General features: G+C 39.1%; 2 protein-coding genes across 6 annotated transcripts in view; one reads left to right on the top strand and one right to left on the bottom strand.

Moving 5' to 3' along the window:
• elp4 (elongator acetyltransferase complex subunit 4) overlaps window positions 1–13,525 on the bottom strand; it is a 42,245-nt gene extending 28,720 nt beyond the window's left edge. Inside the window, exons 1-5 of one of the 2 annotated variants that reach the window (XM_077023159.1) lie at window positions 13,240–13,525; window positions 12,296–12,331; window positions 9,870–9,991; window positions 3,584–3,712; window positions 1,530–1,663 (exon numbers count right to left, since the gene is read on the bottom strand). In XM_077023159.1, coding sequence (XP_076879274.1) covers window positions 1,530–1,663; window positions 3,584–3,712; window positions 9,870–9,991; window positions 12,296–12,331; window positions 13,240–13,414 — 596 coding nt within the window. In that variant the 5' untranslated portion in view covers window positions 13,415–13,525. The remainder of the gene's footprint in view (window positions 1–1,529; window positions 1,664–3,583; window positions 3,713–9,869; window positions 9,992–12,295; window positions 12,332–13,239) is intronic. The other variant, XM_077023158.1, reaches the window with a different exon arrangement.
• immp1l (inner mitochondrial membrane peptidase subunit 1) overlaps window positions 13,488–21,736 on the top strand; it is a 70,041-nt gene continuing 61,792 nt past the window's right edge. For 2 of the 4 annotated variants that reach the window (XM_077023160.1, XM_077023162.1), the window contains exons 1-3: window positions 13,489–13,611; window positions 21,258–21,382; window positions 21,502–21,590. In XM_077023160.1, coding sequence (XP_076879275.1) covers window positions 13,581–13,611; window positions 21,258–21,382; window positions 21,502–21,590 — 245 coding nt within the window. In that variant the 5' untranslated portion in view covers window positions 13,489–13,580. Of the gene's footprint in view, window positions 13,661–21,257; window positions 21,383–21,501; window positions 21,591–21,736 lie in introns of all 4 variants that reach the window. The other 2 variants (XM_077023161.1, XM_077023163.1) reach the window with 2 other exon arrangements.

Below are 21,736 nucleotides of genomic sequence, written 5' to 3'. Positions count from 1 at the left end.
AAGTTCCATCCTCAAGACCCTCCTACCAATATACCTCTCCTCCCTCCTCGGTACCATCTCTTTTAATGTGATAAAAAGCGAATTATTTTGAATCATTTCGATCATATGTGCATTTGAATAAATATGTAAGCTGAAGGTGCTGGAAAATATTGAAAATTGACCTTGAAAGTGCCGTACAAGTGCTTGAATTCCACCTTGTAAAGGTGTATGAACCCTGCAAACATAACGCAAAAGATAGCGCTGAAGAGCAGAACGCGCAAAGTTACAAAAATCGAGAGGTGCACAACCTCGCAACGCCGTGATTGCATCATTTTTGCCGCGCAGACCCTCGCGCCAGTCACGACGCGTCAAGTATAAGCTAGCTGGGGCATCATCTTTTACTTCAATGTTTGGTAGAATTTCAGGTTCAGAACGTCCCTCGTTTTCAGCAAGTTAGTTTTGCGCTCTGTTGTATGTGTGTTTAGCTGTGCAGCAATAAAAAGCGTCCCTTGAGAAACAATTAACGTCCGTGTTGCATTCTGGACACGTTTAGGCTATTTAAACTGGTGTGGCCGGTATAAGAAAAATTCTTATAACAAAAATAGCATAGCAAAATGGCAGAGTCTGATGTCGATGAACTTGACTGGCCTGCACAGAGTCCTAACTCAACCTGATAGAACACCTTTGGGATGAATTAGAGCAGAGACTGAGAGCCAGGCCTTCTCGACTGACATCAGTTTGTGACCTCAGAAATGCACTTCTGGAATAATGGTCAAAAATCCCCATAAACACACTTACAGCCTTCCCAGAAGAGCTTAAGCTGTTCTAGCTGCAAAGGGTGGACCAACGTCATATTGAAATCTATGTAATAGGAATGGGATGTCGCTTAAGCTCATATGTGAGTCAAGGAAGGTGAGCGAATACTAGTTATTATGTCCAAAGGTAAGTGTATCTGGTGCTTCGTGTTCTGCGTGTATGTTTCAGCGTCTGTCTCTCTAGACTGGCTAGTGCTGTCAGAAGATTGGGGCGAAGACCAGATTTTGCAGAGCATGTCTCGCGGGGAGCAAAGACCCACCCAGAGTGCAGAAATATGGGTTAACAGTTATCAGAATCACACTCTCCATAGATAAAATAAATCACACGAGGGGAGTGGCAGGTGTAAATTGTAGTGACACATGAACATACAAATGAAATGACTCCTACTATGGAGTCCTAAGTCCTAAAGGGTAGACTTCAGATTCAGGAAATGTTTTGAACCACGTTGCTACAATGTCTTTGCATAGAGATATTAATAAAATTGATTCTGACCGGCACGTCAGCTCTAATAATATCGCCTCAAAATCAATGTTTAAACACATATGCATCTCTCTCTCAACGTACATACACAACATACGTATATGTGCATGTATGTCCGTTGGATTACCAAGTCAATATCTAATACATAATACTCCAAAATTGCTTTTGATCAGTTTGATTGATATTAATTATTGTTTCACTCATTTGTAGTCTTTATCATCATTAAAATGATTTGGACACTGAGGATTGTGTACCTGGACTGTTTAGCTGCTGTTTTTTCATCGGGAAGGTAAAAGGTGTGGCACTTGGTGGCCTGACGCACTTGCTCTTCCATGGGCTTGGAGAGATCGTAGCAATGCCCAAACATTGCTGAAGAAGCCAGTGTGGTCTACACAGATCATCATCAAGCAGAAGCAAGTTAAATAATATGTACCAACACGTAAAATGTTCTACCAACAAATTTCACAAGAAGCATATCAAGTTCTGGTAGCAGTAAAGGCTTCACCATATTACTTTCTAGTGCAATGTTTATTAATCGAGGTTGTGGTATATAAAATGACATCATAACTAGCACAAGCTAAAACATCTGTTAACTGCAATGTTTTACTTGAGACAAAGAGAAGGCAAGCAGAACAAAGGATGTCAAGTTCAATGCTTTTTGTAAATTCTGTTTAGAAACACAAATAAACATGGCATTTTCATGTAAATATATCAATTCTGGTTCAATTCTGCCAGCAGTCCTACTATAGTGTTTTGTTTTGCGAACATTGAATGAACACTTGGCATTATGGAGTGTCTAATGGGACAAAAACATGTTATGAAAGAACAAATGCTCATACATGTTCATTTTTGGTCATTTGCTTTGTCCTGTGAGAACTAATCTGATAACACTATTGAGGAAACTGTTAAGGGGGGTTCTGGATTGAGGACTCAAGTCCTGCAGTAAGTCTATTGCTTTTTGTAAAAATGGCACAATCGAAAAAAGTACTCATTTGATACCTAGGGGACTGGGGGTAATGGAGAACACAAAGCCCAAGTTAATTAGAGACCAAAGAATAGGTAGGCCTAATAGAGTAGTGGGGTAATAAAGGCAGATAAAGTAAAAGCTAGAAAGACAAAGGTGTGCATGTGCGCACACACACACACACACACACACAGCAAGAAAGAAGCTTCTTTTCTGTGGACAGAGGAAAGTGAGGTGTGCAAAAGTGATATGGGGAGGGCTTGGGGCTGTGTAGAAGGCCAATCATTCTTTAGAGCTAGTGTTAGGGTTAGGTTTCACCCTCTGACACAGGTCCCACCCCCTGCTTGTCCACCTAGAGCTGCTCAGCCGAGCAATGTCTAGAGTCAAAAGCATTCACTACTCAGCAAGGGTAGTATAATATAGTATATCTATTAAAATAACAAACCTTGGGTAACCAAAGACCATAAATCACTCATCAAAAAAAGAAAATTATTTCTATGTGGACAATCCTCTGGGAAACCAAGTCGATCTCAAGAGAGGTGAAGAGTGAAGTTGCCATGGCTAAGGTAAACACTTGTGGGAACATACAGCCTGGCAAGGACCAATAGCAATGGCCTGCATTAATAAATATGCAGGTAATTCTAAATAATATTTTAATATTAGCGAAGTTGTCACTTCGCTAATGAGTTGGCAAATAATTTTAATACTTTTTTCTCTTGGTTTGTAATGTCAGCTTTGGCTGATACAGTCACAAGTTTGAGTGACTCATTTCAAATGAACCTTTATGTCCCAAGATCGGGTCCTGGGTTTATTAAAGAAAAATAAGAAAAGGACAGCAGCAGGCCTTGAAGCAATCTTAGGTACTGTGCTGACCAGCTCAGTGGAGCATTTACCGATCTTTTTCATAGATGTGATCATTGCCAACCCAAAGAATTCAGCGACTTCAGACCTATTGCTATAGGTATCTGTGTACGTGACTTATGCTTAATCAGAGCACCTAGTAGTAATAGTACGCAAGAGTAATAGCAATAGTAGGCTAACATAATATTTTAACTACTTGTACCTGTCACTACATATAGGGAATGTGATGAAAACCACTTAATGAAATGTAAACTTTTGGACACATTCTCTGAAAATCTAGTCTATGGGAAGCATATATGGGTAGAATTTCCCCCAATTTTATAGAAAATAAATAAACAATTTAATATTAAATTAACAATTGAATTAATACATTTTATATCAATTGTATAGACACTGATATGCATTGAAGTAATTAACTTTTTTCTTTTAAATTAATTTCCTAACCTAAATATAATTTGATGACTAGATACTGGAAACATATACCTGGAATTTTGGAATGCTCTGGTAGCGCCAAGCTATTTTCAAAGCATCAGGATGGTCATGGTGTAGAGGCAGTGGAGGCCTGTTTCCTTGATCCGTGTTGACATTATCCAAAATAGGAGATGGGAGCATCTATCACAAAACAAACATCTTATATGCTCAAAATCAAATATTCAGCTTAGAAGGGAATCAGTGAAGCCTTTACACAAGGATTAAATAGCAGCTTATTATTTCTAGAAACAGATTCAAAACACAAATAATTACCGTATTTTCTGGACTATAGAGTGCACCTCAATATAAGCCGCACCTACCACGTAAAAAAAAAAAGGAAAATGTTGTATAAGCCGCACCGGGCTATAAGCCACATATATCTACTGAACTGAATACAGTGAGTCCCCGCTTAATGATGGGTCTGGTTAACGACGGACCGCAGTTACGACTGACTTTTTTCTTTTTGCACGGTGCACTCCCTAATATCATCTGTAGCGTCTTTACGTGTGTGCAAATGAGGGGACTTGGAATTTGGCACATGTTGGTTTCTTCTTTGACTTACAACTTTTGACCTACCACCTGATTCACTTTCTGCTCCGCCCCCTGACGGGTGAAGAAAAATCTTCAGAAAAGCCGCACCTCAGTATAAGCCGCATTGTTCAACTCATGGGGAAATATGTAGCGGCTTACAGTCCGGAAAATACGGTACACTGGTTGCAACTCATTAAGATAACAGTGACTAGGGCCAATCAAGTCTGAGCACGAGATTAATTTTTCAATTTAGTCAATTTTTTCAATTTAGTCAATTTTGCAATGTGTTTATTGAGCATGTGATGAAGAAACTACAATTTCTCAGTCAGGAGTACTTTTAAGCCTGGCAATTAACTGATGATTTTATCAGTAATGAGATTCAACACCCCAAAAGCCACTTAAATAATAGCTTCTAAAGATGTCAAAATAATTACATTAAATGTAAAGAGTATTCTAGTCACTTGTTGATTCAACCAATGAGACAGTGGCGGCTTATCAATAGGGTGTGCTGGGATGCCGTTCCCATCAAATTATCCAGAAAATAAATGCTACTTAGCTATATAAACCTAAGAGTGAATAAGAGAATAAGGCCTGTGTGTAATGCCATATTTACACCCCAGGGACACAGGAAGTAATGAATTATTAAAGGTTCCTAGATACACTGATCCAATTTATAAACCACAATAGAAATTACATAAATGGTTCAAATACATTTATTTCCAAGAAATTGCCAATAATAATGGAACAGGTAATTTTATGGGAAATAATTATTTCCTAGTCAGGATTTTTTCTTGATTTTTATTTTCCCCTTGAAGGTTGCTTTTTTCTAATTTTTTTCAGAGTGAGATTATGCTTCTGCAATAAAAAATGTTTTTAAGGCTTTTAACACATTTTAACCAGGGGTGCCAATAATTATGGAGGGCATTGTATATGGGCACAAACTGACGCAGACTGCACATACACATGCCCGGCAGGAGGGGCTGGACCGTGATGTTACACTTTCCAGATTTGAAAAGTGCTGGAATTTTGGCTAAATACCTTGAAAATACTTGAAATCAACTATATTTTGTTTAACAACAAATAGCTATCTGACAGAATGGTTCGCTTTACAAATACATACGTTACAAATAAATAAGAAATGTACCACCTCTAGTAATTCCTGCAGGAAACTTGAGAGAACGTAAAGACATGTGTTTTAAAAATAAATTACCATTAAATAACATTAGCTTGCTGGTAGCTAAACTAGCTACTGGAACACACCTAACCAGACTAACATATTAATACTTAAATTTAGTATAAATTAGTATTAATTTAGTATAAATTAATTTAGTATATATTAATGCCATACACCAACAAGCTTATGTAATACACTTATTCTGCTATTACCAAACAGTGCAAACTCACAGAATTATGTGTGTTAAGATATTTGTGTTAGCGCCCCCCCTCAAAATTTTTGCACCAGCCACCACTGCAATGAGACCTTGTTGGTGGGCCTTAGACTGCTACAAAGCTAACATGAACCAGAAGAGAGCACACCCTTGCAAAGACACAATGGAGCAAGTTATACTGCGAAAGTTTTACATAGACCTTTTCATTTTAAATATCTCCTAAATGGCAAAGTGGATAAAATTAAAGTCCTTAAATTTTTGTTTACAATGAGATTTAGAAGAAATAGTTTAAATATATTTATTTTTGATTTATTTGTTTTATACTGCTGTTAAAAAGAACAGTTCAGCAGTATAAAAATGGTATTGCATTGCTATTTGTTAATGTAGCAGTACTTTAAAATAAAAATTATTTAAGTCCACAGATAATGGCACGATTAATCACACAGTGTCATAGTATTAATCACGAGATTAAAGATTTTGATCGTTGCCTGGCACCAATATATATACAGCTCTGGAAAAAAACTAAGAGACCACTAAAAATCAGCAATCTATATGTATGATAGCCATTCCATTCCAGTGTCAATTGAATTCCAACCCAAGTACACCTCATTCTACTTAATGTGCTTGTGATTAGGTGATCACCTGAACCAAATCTTATTTATCAAGGGAAATTATAATAAACGCTGCTGTGGTCATCACAATTATCTTGCAATAAGACAAACTGGATGGCAAAACAAGTGCTAAGAATAGCTTAAAAGTAATTGGAATAAAAAATAACCATGACAGGAGTTGGAAAAAAAAGTCTTGAGTGAGGAAAAGTGCTCAGTTCTGGCTTTACTGGCAGATGGATACAGTGACACAGGGATAGAAAATTTCTGAGATGGCAGTTCATTACAACAAGGTCAAGCAGCAGACATTGGCGGACAACAAAGCTACAGACCAGCAGAGGGCAAAATTGACTCTCCACTGACTGGGATGACAGTCACCTTATTCAAATGTCAGGCAGCAACTGCAGTGACATGAAGTGACCTACAAAAGGAATGGCAAATGGCAGCTGGGGTGAAGTGCATGGCAAGAACAGTTCATAACAGCCTCCTAGAAGCAGGCCTCAAGTCATGTAAAGCTAGAAAAAAGCCTTTCATCAGCAAAGGAGACCAAGGCTTAAGTTTGCAAAAGACCATAAGGATTGGACCATAGAGGACTGGAGGTAATCTCTGAGGAGTCCAATTTTAAGCTTTGCCCAACACCTGGTTGTCTAATGGTTAGACGGAGACTTGGAGAGGCATAAGAGTCACAGTGTCTTGCACCCACTGTGAAATGAGATGGAGGATCGGTGATCTGGGGATGCTTCAGCAAGGCTGGAATTGGGCAGGTTCATCTTATGAAGGACATATGAATCAAGCCATATACAAGAATATCCTGGAAACAAAGACGCTTGAATGTTTGTGCAAGGTGTGGCATAAGGTCACCCAAACACAGTGTGAAAGACTGGTGGAAAGCATGTCAAGACGCATGAAAGCTATGATTAAATATCATGGATATTCCACCAAGTATTGATTTCTGAACTCTTTCTGAATTAACCATTAGTATTGTTGTTCCCAAATGAATATGAACTTTTCATATTCTTTGCATTATTTGAGGTCTGAAAGCACTGCATCTTTTTCGTTATTTTGACTATTTCTCATTTTCTGCAAATAAATGCTACATTTTTGTTTGGAGTTTTGTAGACATGTTAGTAGTTTATAGAATGAAAAACCAATGTTAATTTTACTCAAACATATACCTATAAGTGCAGCAGTGACGATTTGCAGATGTGTGCATTCCTAAAGAGGAAGACTCCAAGCACATCAGCCAGTTTTGGCCATATCACTGCTCAGAGTTGAAGGTAAGATTTTCTTCAGTATCGTAGCCAAGCAATTAACAGAGTTCTTCCTCAGGAACAAATACATCAACACCTCAGTGCAGAAGGGTGGTATCCCTGTGATACCAAGGTATTTGGAGAACACGGTATGGTCGCACAGCTCCTTAGAGAGGCACGGGAGAACAAGGAGGATTGAGTGGTGCTGTGGTTAGATCTAGTAAATGCCTACAGCTCAATGTCACACAAGCTGGTCTTCAAGACTGTGGAGAGGCACCATGTCCCAACTACTGTAAGATGCATCAGATTATTACAACAATTTCAGCCTGAGGGTCTTTGCAAGGTCAGTAACATCGGAGTGGCACAGGCTGGAGGTGGGAATCATCACTAGCTGCACCATTTCAGTCATTCTGTTTGCTCTAGTAATGAACATGTTGGTGAAGTCATCTGAGCAACCACCAATCTGCACCTTTATGAATGACCTGACAGTAACCACAGAGTCAGTGCTAGGAGGAAGATGAATACTGGCAGGGCTGGAACAGGATGGGATGTCATTCAAACCAAAGAAATCCAGATCTTTAGTCTTGAAAAGGGGCATAGTAATTGAAAGGTTCCACTTCTACATTGCAGGAAAACCAATCTCCACCATCTCTGAGAAGCCTGTAAAGAGCTTGTTGTTTGACAGTAGTCTCAGGGACACAGCCCCCATCAAGAACGAGGAGCTGGAGGCAGTGGCGCAAAAAGGGGGGTATGCAGCATATGCGACGCATAGAGGCGCTGCACTAGAGGGGGCGCCAAATCGATGCCAGAAAATTATTTGCCGAGTTGGTGGGGGGTGGAGTGTGGGGGGCGCCGATAGTATGTTTACATACACCTCATAAAGTATGTAGTTGCAACCCTGGCTGGAGGTATGGTTGAAGGGTGTTGTCAGGTCTGGCCTTCCAGGAAAATTCAAGGCGTGGATTTACCAACATGGGATCCTTCCAAAGATACTGTGGCCACTATTTCTCTGAGTTTCCGACCACCACCATCTCAGAGCTGAAAAGTAGGATTAGCTACTACCTGAGGAGATGGTTAGGTCTGCAGAAGAGTCTGAGCCGCATTGCCCTCTATGGAAACAACGACAAGCTTACACTCCCCTCAAGATCTATTGAGGAGGAGTATAAATAGGTGCTGCAACTCCGTAAGTCAACAGACCCCAAAGTGTCTGGGGCTGGAGTAGCAGTCAAGACTGGCAGGAAGTGGAGGGCAGAGGCTGCAATGGAACAAGCAGAGTTGAGACTGCACCACGGAGTCCTGGTAGGAACAGTGGCCAGAAGGAGGGCTGGACTAGGAACGATCCCACCCCCTCGTTTCGATGAAGCAAGAGGGAAGGAGTGGGGGAAATTAGTCCAGAACGAGGTAAGAGAAGAGAAAAGGTCCAGCATATCAGTGGAAATAAGAGCAAGGTGCCTGGACCAGATGGGAACAAATTGTGGAGAGGAAGATCACATTGGCTGACCTGTGGCAGGCAGAGCCACACCACATTAAGTTCTTGTCCAGGCAATCTACAATGTCCTTCCCAGCCCATCCAACCTGCACAGCTGGGGTTTGGATGATACACTGGCATGCTCCCTCTGCCAGAGAAAGGGGACCCTTGAGCACATATTGAGTTGCTGCCTGAAAGCACTGGGGGAAGGCTGATACCGATGGCAATATGACCTGCAATGATGTTAATCACCATTGCAGAGATCATCTGCAGTGCTATCACCAGTGGTCAGAGGTCAAAACAAAAGAAGAATGCCATCAACTTCATCAGAACTGGGGAGAAACCAAAAGCTACAGCTGAGAGTTTCTCTGCACTGCTCAGGACTGGCAGCTGACAGCAGATGTGGGCAGCAAACTTAAATTCCCACAGCATGTTGTAAACACAACACTCAGGCCTGACATCGTCCTGGTGTCAGAGACAACAAAGAATATTGTCATGCTAGAGCTCACAGTGCCTTGGGAAGACCGTACTGAGAAGGCCTTTGAGCAGAAGGAAGCAAAGTATGATGGTCTAGTCAAGGACTGCCACAAAAAAAGGCTGGAAGGCTAGGTGCCTACCTGTGGAGGTTGGATGCAGAGGCTTTGCAGGTCAGTCTCTCTGCAGAGCATATGCTGCACTTGGCATTACAGGGGAGAGGAAGAGGCAGGCCTTCTATAACAGCACTGAGGCGGCAGAGAAAGCCTCTAGGTGGCTGTGGCTTTAGAGGGCAGATCCGTGGCTAAGCGTTGCTAGGGCACAAGCTGAGGCCTGATCAACTTCGGCTGGGTCTGATGCTCGAAAGACCTGAAACACCTAACGACCTCAGGTAACATCACTGATCATGTGTCCTAGCATTGTATCTCAAGATTAACAGATAAAGAGTAAAATCAGAGAAATTCATAATTTTGCAGTGGTCTCAATTTTTTCCAGAGCTGTATATGCCTAAATGGAGCCACAATAGACAGAGATGTGCAATGAAAATAGGTGTTGTATAAAAATACAGAAAGATAGTACCTGCATGATGTTGTCAGGGTGATCTCGGGCAGATGCCAGGAAGAGCTCATGCCCACATACTACCCCTTCAGCCAGGAAGTAGCGGAGTAGCATGTGGGAGTAGCTGTCACTGTGATCTTCCTCTGCGAACAACAACCAATTATTTAACTAATCTCTATACCACACATACGCTCACCTCAATGTGCACACCTTAAAAATTTTAATGTAGTTGTAATGTGGGGTTGTTGGAGGCTAGACACAAGTGTGGATGGTACAGAGATTTGTCTGGGTATGCAATCATGCCTGCATAAATTTGCTAAAAATTCAACAATTCCACAATGGAGTGGGGGGGGGGGGGTAGTTTGGGGGGAGGGGACTGGTAGTCTGCTTTGAAACTAGTGTTATAGCAATTACTCAGACTTATGTGAAAGCCTATGTATAGTTATATGAAAAAATTAGGAGACCTTATTAAATATTCAACTCTTTATTAAGAGATGTTCACATATCAATCTTGTTTTTGTTTATGCCACGGTACGACCCTGGATCTCTCACTTTTGGGTGTGCCTACGTGTGGTTTAGTCTGGTTATGTCCTTATATTTACCATATTTTCTCAACTATAGAGAGCATGTCAATATAAGCTGCATCTACCAAGTTTTGTTTTTTTTTATGGAAAATGCAAAAGCTGCATATATCTACTGAACTGAATACATTTCACTGAACTGATCAGTTTATGAACGGTGCCTGTAGCATTTCACGTGCGACAGATTTGGCTTTCAGCCGGTGTTGTGGCGAGTTCCGACTCCCTGGCAGAATCAGACTCCCCTCGTTTATCTGCGAATAAAGATGCTACAGATTATATTACACAGGTCAACAGTAAAAAAATTTTTTACTGGTGTCCAAAATATTTTAATGAATTTGGGGTATTTTTGGGGTGCTGATTCTGAATATGCTATCAGTTTTGCCAGATTGGCTCAAGTTTTTGAGATTTTTGGTATCTTATTTATAGCACTTGTTGGTAAATGCGACGCATCATCTCATTAATTTCTTGGGATTAGTACTTGAACTGAGCAGTTCTCAATATAGTTTTTTGTTAATTAGTGTTCTAAAAGTTTGTTCATAGCTTGATTTTTGCACTAACTTTATGTTGTTGTCTGTTTTCCAGTGAAAAGCATGAACTCATCAAGAAGAAGTTGTCTTAACGATCCAGACACATTCTGTTACATTTGTGGTGAATATACACTGCAAAAACATAGAAGAAACATAACAGACTTCATAAAAAAAGTGTATTTGGCCTATTTTAAATAAAATCAAATAAAATAAAGTTAATGCGTGTGTAGCAAATAATGTCTTTTTTTTTTTACACATTTCACGAAAAATCTCAAAAACTTGAGCCAATCTGGCAAAACTGATGACATATTCAGAATCAGCACCCCAAAGTTACCCTAAATTCGTTGAAATATCTTTGGCCCCAAAAATGCTGTTGACCTGTGATATCGATTTACCTTTCTGTGCATTAAAAAGAGCTAGACTTTACAATGGCTGAAGGGTGTTAATTATTTTAAATAAAATACACACTGGCTATACTGAAGTTCACCTCTGACCACATGACTTCACAGTATTACAGCAGTATTATGTCTAAATATGTAGTTAAGACAAAACTAGAGTACTCAATGAACTAAGTTATAATCACTGTAACTCCTGAATATCATGTGTAGCGTCTTTATACTCCCCGTGTTTGCACACACATAAAGATTTAGATTTTAGATCTAAAAATCCCCAAACCATGATACTTCCACCTCCATGTTTCACAGTTGGTATGAGGTTCTTTTCTTGGAATACTGTATTTGGTTCTTGCCAAAAATGTCTTCTGTTCTGTTTTCCAATTACACAAACATTACATAAACCCACATGGTGCTGCTTGCAAAGGAACTATAATGAGGCTATCTCTGCTGATGTTTTGTGCAACCTGAGTAACACAGAGGCAGAGAGGGAACAGTGCAGCTCTATTAACTGCATACACACAAAAAATGTAGAAAATATTTTAATTAGAAACCACAGAAACCAGTCCATGAAAAATGTTAAATGGGCATTGTCGGTGCTTAAATTTTAATGAAGCTACAGTGTATCACAAAAGTGAGTACCCCTTGTTATTTTGAGGGAAGAATACATTTACAGTTATACAAGCTGCATACAGACTACATTTCATTGTGTCAAAGTTTCATTTTGTCAGTGTGGTCCCAGGAAAACATCTGCATAAATGTGAGGTTTGTGCTCACTTTTGTGATACACAAAAATGTACACTATGCTAGTACTAATTTCTTCAGTGTGACACAGCAAGTTTGAGAATACATTTGTGTGATTTACTGAGATGTTATTCTTTATCTGCAGTATGAGTAGGGCCCAGATACTGCACTTCAAAACTTCACTCTAAGATGAATGAACTTACCTATAAGCAAGAGGGTTCCGACTGCAAGGCCTCCGCCTTGGTAGGAAAGAAAAGCAATTAGTAACTATGTCATGAAAATTTTTTATTTTTGATCTGCCTATGACAGGACCAGTTTTTAATATCTTTAAAGGAAATAACAGTAATGTCCCTCTTAATATGTTTTATAAATATTTATATAATACTCTTTTTTATTTCTTTAGTATAATTTCCTTACATTTGATGCATTGCAATCAGTTACTAATAGACTAAAGACAAATAACATTAATCTCAATTGCAGTATGTTACATTAATGTTTGGTTTGGTCCATGTGTAAGCTATTCATAGTCACCAAAGGTTAAACCAATTCAGAACTTGAATCAATTCGTTTCACAAACGCGCTACCGTAATACCGCATGAATTTCATTGTAGATAGCGCGACCGAGCTTTTGCTAAGTGCAGACGGCGCGACCGCAGTGTAAAACTCTGAACACTACAAATACACGGTTTAAGGTGTGCATACAGTACCAGATACCCGACGGAATAAACAAAAATGATCCGCAAGCTACTTTTAGTTCACTACTCAGTTTACCAAGTAGGCCGAGGCTATGCCTGTATCAGCAAAAGCCTATTTACTTTCAAAGCTTTTGTGTCAATACACATCGTTTGTCATTTAGTCTAACTCGTTAGAAAACATTAACATACTTGTTTTAACGTTGTAGTGGTTATAACTAGATTAGCCAGACATCTTTAGCATTATGGTTAATAAGGAATTCAGACATTCTGAACACTGCAACATTAGGTTTATAATCAGAGGTTGCACGAGGCAAGGGAATGAATATTTCTTTATAACAAGCCCCAAAAACCTGAAAACGTTTTACAGCAGTTCACCAACCAGCTAGCTGTTGTTTGTTATTGCCAATCGAGTAACTGCGAGTAACGTGTGAAATTACAATACTGTAACTAACCTATCACATAGTCGAGTGATGCCACGCCAGTTGAAACGATAAGCTGCCCATTTTGAACAGACGGTCTTGTTCCAGGAATAGAGACTAGTTTGCTGCGTGTTTTTTTCTGAAAGCTGATGGTGGTATTGCTTGATAAATTTGACAGATTTCCCATGCTTCTCGTGTGGGCCGCCATATTTTTCTTACAGACGGAAGAAAATAGATGACGCCGCGTACACTCCTCCAATCAGAAATGAAGATGACGCCGCGTACGCTCCTCCAATCAGAAATGAAGATGACGCCGCGTACACTCCTCCATCAGAAACGAAGCTGCTCTCTCCGCTTGAACTGTCACGTGCTGCATGACGACTGCGCTACTACAAGAGTTCAAAGGTGAAGTATATAAAATGTAACAGCTAGCTAGCTAATTAACAACACTAAGGTGAGTTTGTCGTTGAATAAATTATTTTCTAGAGTTTTATTAGCACATAATAAGTATTCAGAACTGTCCCTTTTCTGTACCTTTGCTAGACAGTTCTCCACTAATAAAAACTCAGATATAACATTTTGGTTAGACTGCTTGCTAGTTAAGGAATTGTTCTTCAAATAACTAGACATTTAACTATCGTCGATAAATAAGTCTAGCTTTAAAACAAAGTAGATATGCATATATTGTATTTATAGCTTTGGAGTATACGAAATGGTTACCGCCATCCCCTCATAATTACTAACCTGCTTTATGTAGTAGCTCCTACACCGGTGACTATATGGAACGTGCACTAAATAAATTAGGCACGTTTGGCGATGTTGGTGGTATACCCAAAAAGCACAAACAAGGACCTGAAGAACTACTGGTTATGAACAATATTTATACATGAAAAAGAGCTTAAATATTACAAATACAGCTTTAAAAAGTCTACAATACTTAGCACAATATGTAAAAATTGTCAAATCACTTGCAAACAGAATACTGAGTTTTTTCAGCTCAGTTTTTTCCTTCATTCTTCAGTTTCCAAGATTTGCATATGATGTACTCGAATTATTTGAGGCCAGGTTTTTGAGCACAGGGTCTTGCATGAAGAAAATTGTTCTGCTGATTTATTTTCTTTCTTACTAGGTCTGAAATGCCAGACATCACTGAAGTAGCAATCTATGTTCATGCCATGCACACATACTTGAATCGCATGAATCAGTGTATAAAATAGTCCCCAAACATTTCTGTTATTTAAGCTATTGCTTGTTGCAACTCATGGTGCAGTGCTACACTTTATTCAGATCTTTATAGAATGGTATTCATTGGCTGAAATAATTCGCACAATAGTTCAGTTACATATTGGCCTGGCCATTTGCCCTAAATAGAAAAAAAAAAAAAAAAGCCGCCATTTGGCTGCTTTGTCTGTATCTGGTTGTCCCCTGTAATTTTCACACAGTCAAAAACATGTCATGGGTTTCCTGAACAGATTGTTTTAATTCCGTTATGTGTGTTACTATGATCAGGGGTTAAGAATATAGGTACATTGGCCAGGAGGAAAGTTATGGCGCATTTCCACTAGGGCCTGCTTGGCGCGGTACGGTTCGATACGGATCGATTCGCAACGGAACGGTACGGTCGCGTTGTGTTTCCATTACAATGGTGGACCACCACAATGTGGGTGGAGTCGCTGTTGGCGCGCGGGTTGTAGTGTCGTGACATCATTTGTATGTGACCACAACACCGGTCGATGCCCCTTAACATATACCATTATTGTATCTTATTTATCTTTATCTTCATTATTGTATGTGGTTGCTCTAATTATTGATAATAATTTGGTATTACTCAAACAGGCTGAACACACCCTGCATAAAAAGCATCAGTCATACAATCAAATGAAATCAAACTTTATTATGAACAGGGTTCCCACGGGTCCTTGAAATCCTTGAAAGTTTGTGAATCTGAAAAAAGAAGTTCAAGGCCCTGGAAAGTTTTTAAAAACAGGCATAAAAGACAGCCGTCCTTGAAGGTCCTTGAATATTTTGGGGGGTTTGAAATTTCATATGGATGAAGACCGCAGTCAAGGAATAATAGGGCAAAGTTGGTAGGAAGTCAATACTTACAAAAGATTGCTATGAAAAAGATTGTCATAATGTTTAAAATTTCTCATCCTTTGTTGAAAAATATGATCTGATATGATAGTTATTATAAAGATTTTAAGAAAGTCTGCAAAGTGATTCCTTTAGCATTAATTCAATTAATCAAAAATGTCATTTTATATTCAGAGTTGAATGAATGAGATTCTTTAAAGAAACATACTAATACAAATTATAAAACCACAATGGCTTGTCAAATGGCCCATATCTTCTAAAGTAAAAGGGACTCATTTCAAAATAATAAATAAGATATATCCTGTAGCCATGTTTCTTGAAAGAAGATTTAATCTTGATGTGGATTCATTGATACCATTTTACTTCGGATTTTACATTTTAAGTTTGGATTTCTCTGATGCCATAAATGTAGTTGTACTTTTAGCAAAATACCACATTCACTACAGTAAGTGGAGTGGTTAAAAGCCTTCTTTTCTCTTTATGATTGAATTAATTAAGAATCATTAAGTAGATTAAAAAACTTGGAAAATGCAAGAATCATCTCACACCAGATTTCTCTAATCTAATCTCATTATATGGCTTTGCTCCTCTGTTTTATGTATGTACTGTATGTGTATATGCATATGTGTATTATTATTATTTGTCTACTGTCAACGTGCCAGCACAAGTTCATTTAAAATGATATTGATTCTACAGGGCCTATGCCGACTTACTTTGCAAAAGTTTGGTCATTCTCCTGTAGAGAAATTTGTTTGTTTGTTCAGCACCGAAAGCTAGTGTTTCCTGTATGTAGTTAACGTATGTGTAGCTGCTTTACGTGAATGTCACCTTCTCACAGGTACACTGCTAAATTGCCAGACATGTTGTGTGTGAATTAAGTTTTCGTTTAATTAGGGCTTAACGTCATGCACAGAACATTTCAGGATGCATGGCTTGAAATGGCATTCGGTCTTTTGAATTTGCATTGAATTAACATTGTTTTTTGACAACATATTCAGGGGTAACAGTAGGTAAATGGTGCCAGGTGCAGTCCTTGAATTTGAGGAAGTTGGTCCTGGAAAGTCATTGAAAGGTCCTTGAATTTGATGTTAACCGAGGTGTGGGAACCCTGTATGAAATATAGATATTTAAAGTACAACATATGTAAATAATATAGTTATAGTTAAAAAAAAGTGCAAAAAGCAAATTACCTAAAAATAACGTATAGCTTTATATGAAATAAATATTTATAGTACTACAAGCAACATTTTGTGTGCTTTTACTGGCGTCTGTCTCGCATGGTGTTCACAAGTTCACCAAGCACCCCGAGGAAAGCCCAGTTGAAGGAAACATTTTCCACCAACTCCGCTCGCCTCGTCAGTGGAAGGGGAATCTCGAACGTAAAAAATAACAAATATTAAACCCAAGCTTTCCCGTGAAAGCAACAACAATATAGCGTAACTGCACAAAATGTGTAGCACGTCATCGCTGCTCATGCTTTGTTTATGGCTACAGCTAACTAGCAACTAGCAAGGCTAAGAGCTAGCTATTGTACAGTAGTGACTGTGGTGGTGACATTAACTACAAACACAGCTCTAAATTCCTGCGTTTACAATAGATGCGTTCATATTACGTTCATATTACATCTTTTACGAGCCTAGTAGTAAAACTGAAATCACAATACAAACACCATTCTCCGTGGCCTCCAGCACCGACATTGTCGTGTCCAGCACGTTTTCCACATTTAGGTGGCCAAGTAGGTTAAGGTTATTACAACAAAGCCATGGATGACCACCATGAGTTGCATTCTGCCACCAAAATCAAGGCTTAAATGCTCTCAAGAGTGTTATCTTATTTAATGCTGCTTGGTTCCAATTTAAACCTCCCAAAAAAGCCCTGAAACATTCTCAAGAGTGTTATCTTATTTAATGCTGCTTGGTTCCAATTTAAACCTCCCAAAAAAGCCCTGAAACATGTGTGCCTCATTTTCTCTAATTTCAAAATACAGTAGAGAAAAGCCAGTGATGAATCTTTTTGGACTGAATTCGCTGTATATTTCTGACTCCCGTGCTAATTGCCCATCATAACCTTCACCTCCTATTATACCACAGTATAGTACATTTCTCCTCCTGCCTAATGTCTGGTACACCCCAAATCCTACTCTATCCTCAGCATAGTACATCTCGCATCCTGTTCTACCCGCATGGTAACTGGCATTTAGGTGTATACAAATGGGGATTCAATACCAATGAGTTTGTCATTTCAATAGTCATTTCTTCCTAGTAGCTTGCAATGTGTTTACAGGGTTCGTACGGTCATGAAAAACCTGGAAAAGTTATGGAATTTGAAAATAGCAATTTCCAGGCCTGGATAAGTTTTGGAAAAACTAAAAATACTCAAATGTTTTGGAAAAGTCATGGAAATTTGCTTGACACAATAAATATATGTCGTTCCGATAACCGGAAGAAAAAATAAACATATATAATATAGCCATGTTTTTTCTTTGTGCGGACCACTAACGTAACTTCACAGGTTAGTTCGCTGCGTTAGCGTTGGACTCCAAGCGGAGCTGTAGATTGTACTTTGATGACGTGTAAATCAGCGTAATGCTGGTAAATGCCGATTCAACTATGGCTGCTTCAGTTGGACAAATACAAGCTATGGCTTGAGAAAGACAAGGACACGGGGCATGCAAAATGTGCACTGTGTGGTTAACCAACTGGTTAACGTTGGGGTTAGAGACTGAAAAGTCTGACGCAAAGCAGTTTTCGTCGTTAAGCGCGAACCTAGATTTAGACACGCCTTGATCGTAAACACAGAATAGAAAAAAACTAACAATGTTCTCGTGCGTACAGCGTGAGAAAGAGCGACCGCGTTGCCGAGATGGGCTGCGGTGGAGGCTGCGCTACTTCAGCTTATCGTACACAACACTACACAACACAACACTCCACTACACTCCACAACACTCCACAGAGCTGCCACTGCACCTCCACGCACCGCGCGAAATTAAGAAAAGTCGGTCGTAACTCCGGCCGTCGTTAACCAGACCCGTCGGTAAAAGGGAACTCACCGGCTTTTAGCCCGGATAAGGCTTATAGCTACAACATTTTCCATAAAAAAAAACTTAGATGCGGCTTATGTTGATATTGAAAATACGGTAAATGTTTATTTTTTCAATTAAACCATGTGTCTTTTCATTAATTGATTATATACTGTGGAATTTTAGCCTGGATTTTTTCTTATTTTTTGTGTCTACACATATGTTTAGAGAATGTACAGTCATTGAAATTTGTCTGAAAGTCATGGAAAAGTCATGGAAATTAGTTGTCAAAAAAGTGTATGAACCCTGTGTTTACTATTTCATCCATACTGCTTTAAAAGTACAACAGCTATTATTATCACATTTCCCATGCAGGCACTCCTAAAGAGATCAGACCTCTCAAATAAATTCATGATTCTTTTTCCAGACACAGGCATACAAGTGGCAGCAGTAGTCTCACATAGGCCTATAACTGTCATGGTACAGCCCTTGACACTGCCCTTTGGGTGTGTTGTTGTGTGTGTTTCCATCCATCTTTGTCTGTGTTTCCATTCATCTTTGTGTGTGTTCCTTTGTTATTCGTATCACTTGTCGCTTGTTGTTTTAACATTGTGTTGCATATGTGTCTTGTTTACGCTAGTCCACGTCTTTCAGTTGTTGTTTTGACTTTGTCCCGCAGTGTGAGTGTGTATCTGTATGTTAAACCACTGTGTTTATAATACAGTTAAGACACAGTATAGCCTGCTCTCACCACGGCATCTTATATTCGCCTCACATCATTACAATAGCATTTTTGACTAGTAGAATAGATTCATCACAGATCAGTTGAAAGAATGTTAAGATGATTTTTAATGTTAGGATTACAAAATTCTTAAAGCAATACCAAAGGAAAAATTCACTTTTGTAAATGTGCCATATTTGTCAATTGTGATTATTTTTTCACCGCAATCAAAATTTGTTCGCTTTTTACCCATCTGTGCAGTTAGAAGACTCGCACACACTAGTGATTACTAAGGGGTTGTGGTGCACACGTGCCCAGAGCGGTGGGCAGCCCTAGCCCTAGCCCGGGGAGCAGTTGGGGTTAGGTGCCTTGCTCAAGGGCACCTCAGTAATGGGAATCAAACCCACAACTCTCTGGTCACAAGACCTGGGGCCTCATGTACGAATGGTGCGTACGCACAAAAACATTGCGTACGCTATGTTTCACGCAAACGGTCAGATGTACGAAATGTGATTTGAACGTGAGAAAGTTTGTACACCACCACGACACTTTCACCTCAGGCCAGGGTTGCAACTACATCTACTTTCTGAGGTGTATGCAAACATACTATCAGCTATTATCACGTTCTATCTTGTGAGTACCTAGCTAATTAAATGTACATTGACTTGAGCTTGTTAGTATGCAGCTCGTCACATTTTTTTGTGTGTGTCTCTGTCTCTGTCTGTCGAGATGGGAGCACTTTGTTGTATTTGTGTTCGTGTATTTATGAACGCATAACAGTTTTGTGAAGCAAAGATCCAGGTACTGCTGATTGGAAAGCTGTTCAGGACACTCAATCACTAATCTCAGCACTGATATTCAATGTGACTGAAAACTTGTCCTATGAGGATGTAGTTAGGGTGACCATACATCCTCTTTTCCCCAGACATGTCCTCTGTTTTGGAGCTAAAAAAAAAGTGTCCAACTGGTATTTCTGAAAGGGCTGGGATTGTGTGTACCTTTCATGCTAACGTTTGCTTTGTACAGTCACCATGCTGTTTCTCAATTCAATTCAATTTATTTATAAAGCACATTTAAAACCGCAGCGGACCAAAGTGCTGTACAGCAGATTCTGAATTGCTTTGACCATTCTTTATAGCTACAGCCTTCTTGCATGAACAGCTGATAATGTATTTGTCCTCAACACGATCATCAGACTACTTCTCTGCATGTATGTGTAGTAGGGTTGCAACGGTATGAGATTTTCACGGTATGATAACCGTCTCAGAAAATACCGCGGTATCACAGTTTGTTACATATATTATTGAAAGATACACTGACCCTTACAACAAAAGTTTTGTTTTTTTTTTTTGCTCAATGAAGAAATTCAATGTAGAAACCTGGAACTATTGTATACAAAATGTCTCCTTTAAAATAAAAATAAGCTGTACACCTGTTTATATAAATACTGCAAAATTAGAGAAACGTAAATCATGGATTTCAGTAGGCCTACAATTATTTAAGTTTAAATTATTTAATATCTGATAAACTGAGCCTGAGTCAGTGTCTGATCAACAACTGTTGTAAACGTCCATTTTACTGCCAAGTTGGAATATAACCAGATACTGCAGAAAGAGAGGATTTATTTCTGACATGATCCTCACAATAGAGATTTTTATTTTAAGGCTTTCACACCGAGTCTGGTTTTAACATATGAACGTCATGCAGTTGGGGGTAAGTTGTTGGGGGGGGGGGGGGGGGGGGGGGGGGGGGGGGTGTCGAACGTAACACTCGTGATGGAGTGTTTTTTCAATAGCCCTGAAATAAATGCTCCGGTGTTTTTTTTTTTTTTATCCGTATCCAGTTAATCAGGAATGAGATTGGGTCCGGACAGGACTGCGTTCGGGTCCGGATCCGCCAGTTGAGTACCTCTGGTGTAGAGGTCCTTCACAAAAATGTATGGCTAGAGAGAATATATTAAGTTTACCTTTTATATGACCTGTTGTCATATAATACCTGTTATGTTGTAGTCTAAAAATACCCAAACACAGTGATTCTCTAAGTATTTCAAGTTGCTGATACAGCAAAGCTTTATTCTTTACGGACAAAATCAAAAAATTTTCTAACAGCAATTGAACAGAACAGAAAGCGCAAAAGAAATGAAATTGTTGTAGTTAATGAGCAACTGTGGTGGTGTAGTTAAATAGCCATATGTGATAGCTCTGACTTCTTCTACAGAATTTCTCCTTACTGCTGAGATGCTGCATAGTCGGATGGGGAAATTCCTGGGATTTGTTGGCTACACCATCCAGTATGGCTGTATAGCACATTGCGCCTTTGAGTATGTAGGCGAGTTTGTAACAGTAAGTGTCATAAATTGTGTTTTTTGTTTCCTTGACTGAATCTTATTAGATCAATAAAGAGATTTTGACTTAATTATCAATTTAAAAATATAATAAATTTATGATTTTTTCCTGTCCAGTGTTCAGGACCTTCCATGGAACCCACCATCACAAACAGAGATGTGGTTTTTTCTGAACGCATCAGTCAACATCTGTATAGGATAGAAAAGTGAGTTTGTTCAATTGAAGATGATGCTCATGATCTCTCAACAAACTTCAGTATTTGGGGTCATTTAAAACTGTAATTTGGGGTAATTTAAAATGGTCAATTTTGATTTCGATTCTGCTTGATTGTGGTTCTTATTGATTCAAAAA

Source organism: Brachyhypopomus gauderio, chromosome 12 (assembly GCF_052324685.1).
Source record: "Brachyhypopomus gauderio isolate BG-103 chromosome 12, BGAUD_0.2, whole genome shotgun sequence".
Taxonomy (NCBI): domain Eukaryota; kingdom Metazoa; phylum Chordata; class Actinopteri; order Gymnotiformes; family Hypopomidae; genus Brachyhypopomus; species Brachyhypopomus gauderio.
This window is presented reverse-complemented; position numbering and strand designations above follow the sequence as displayed.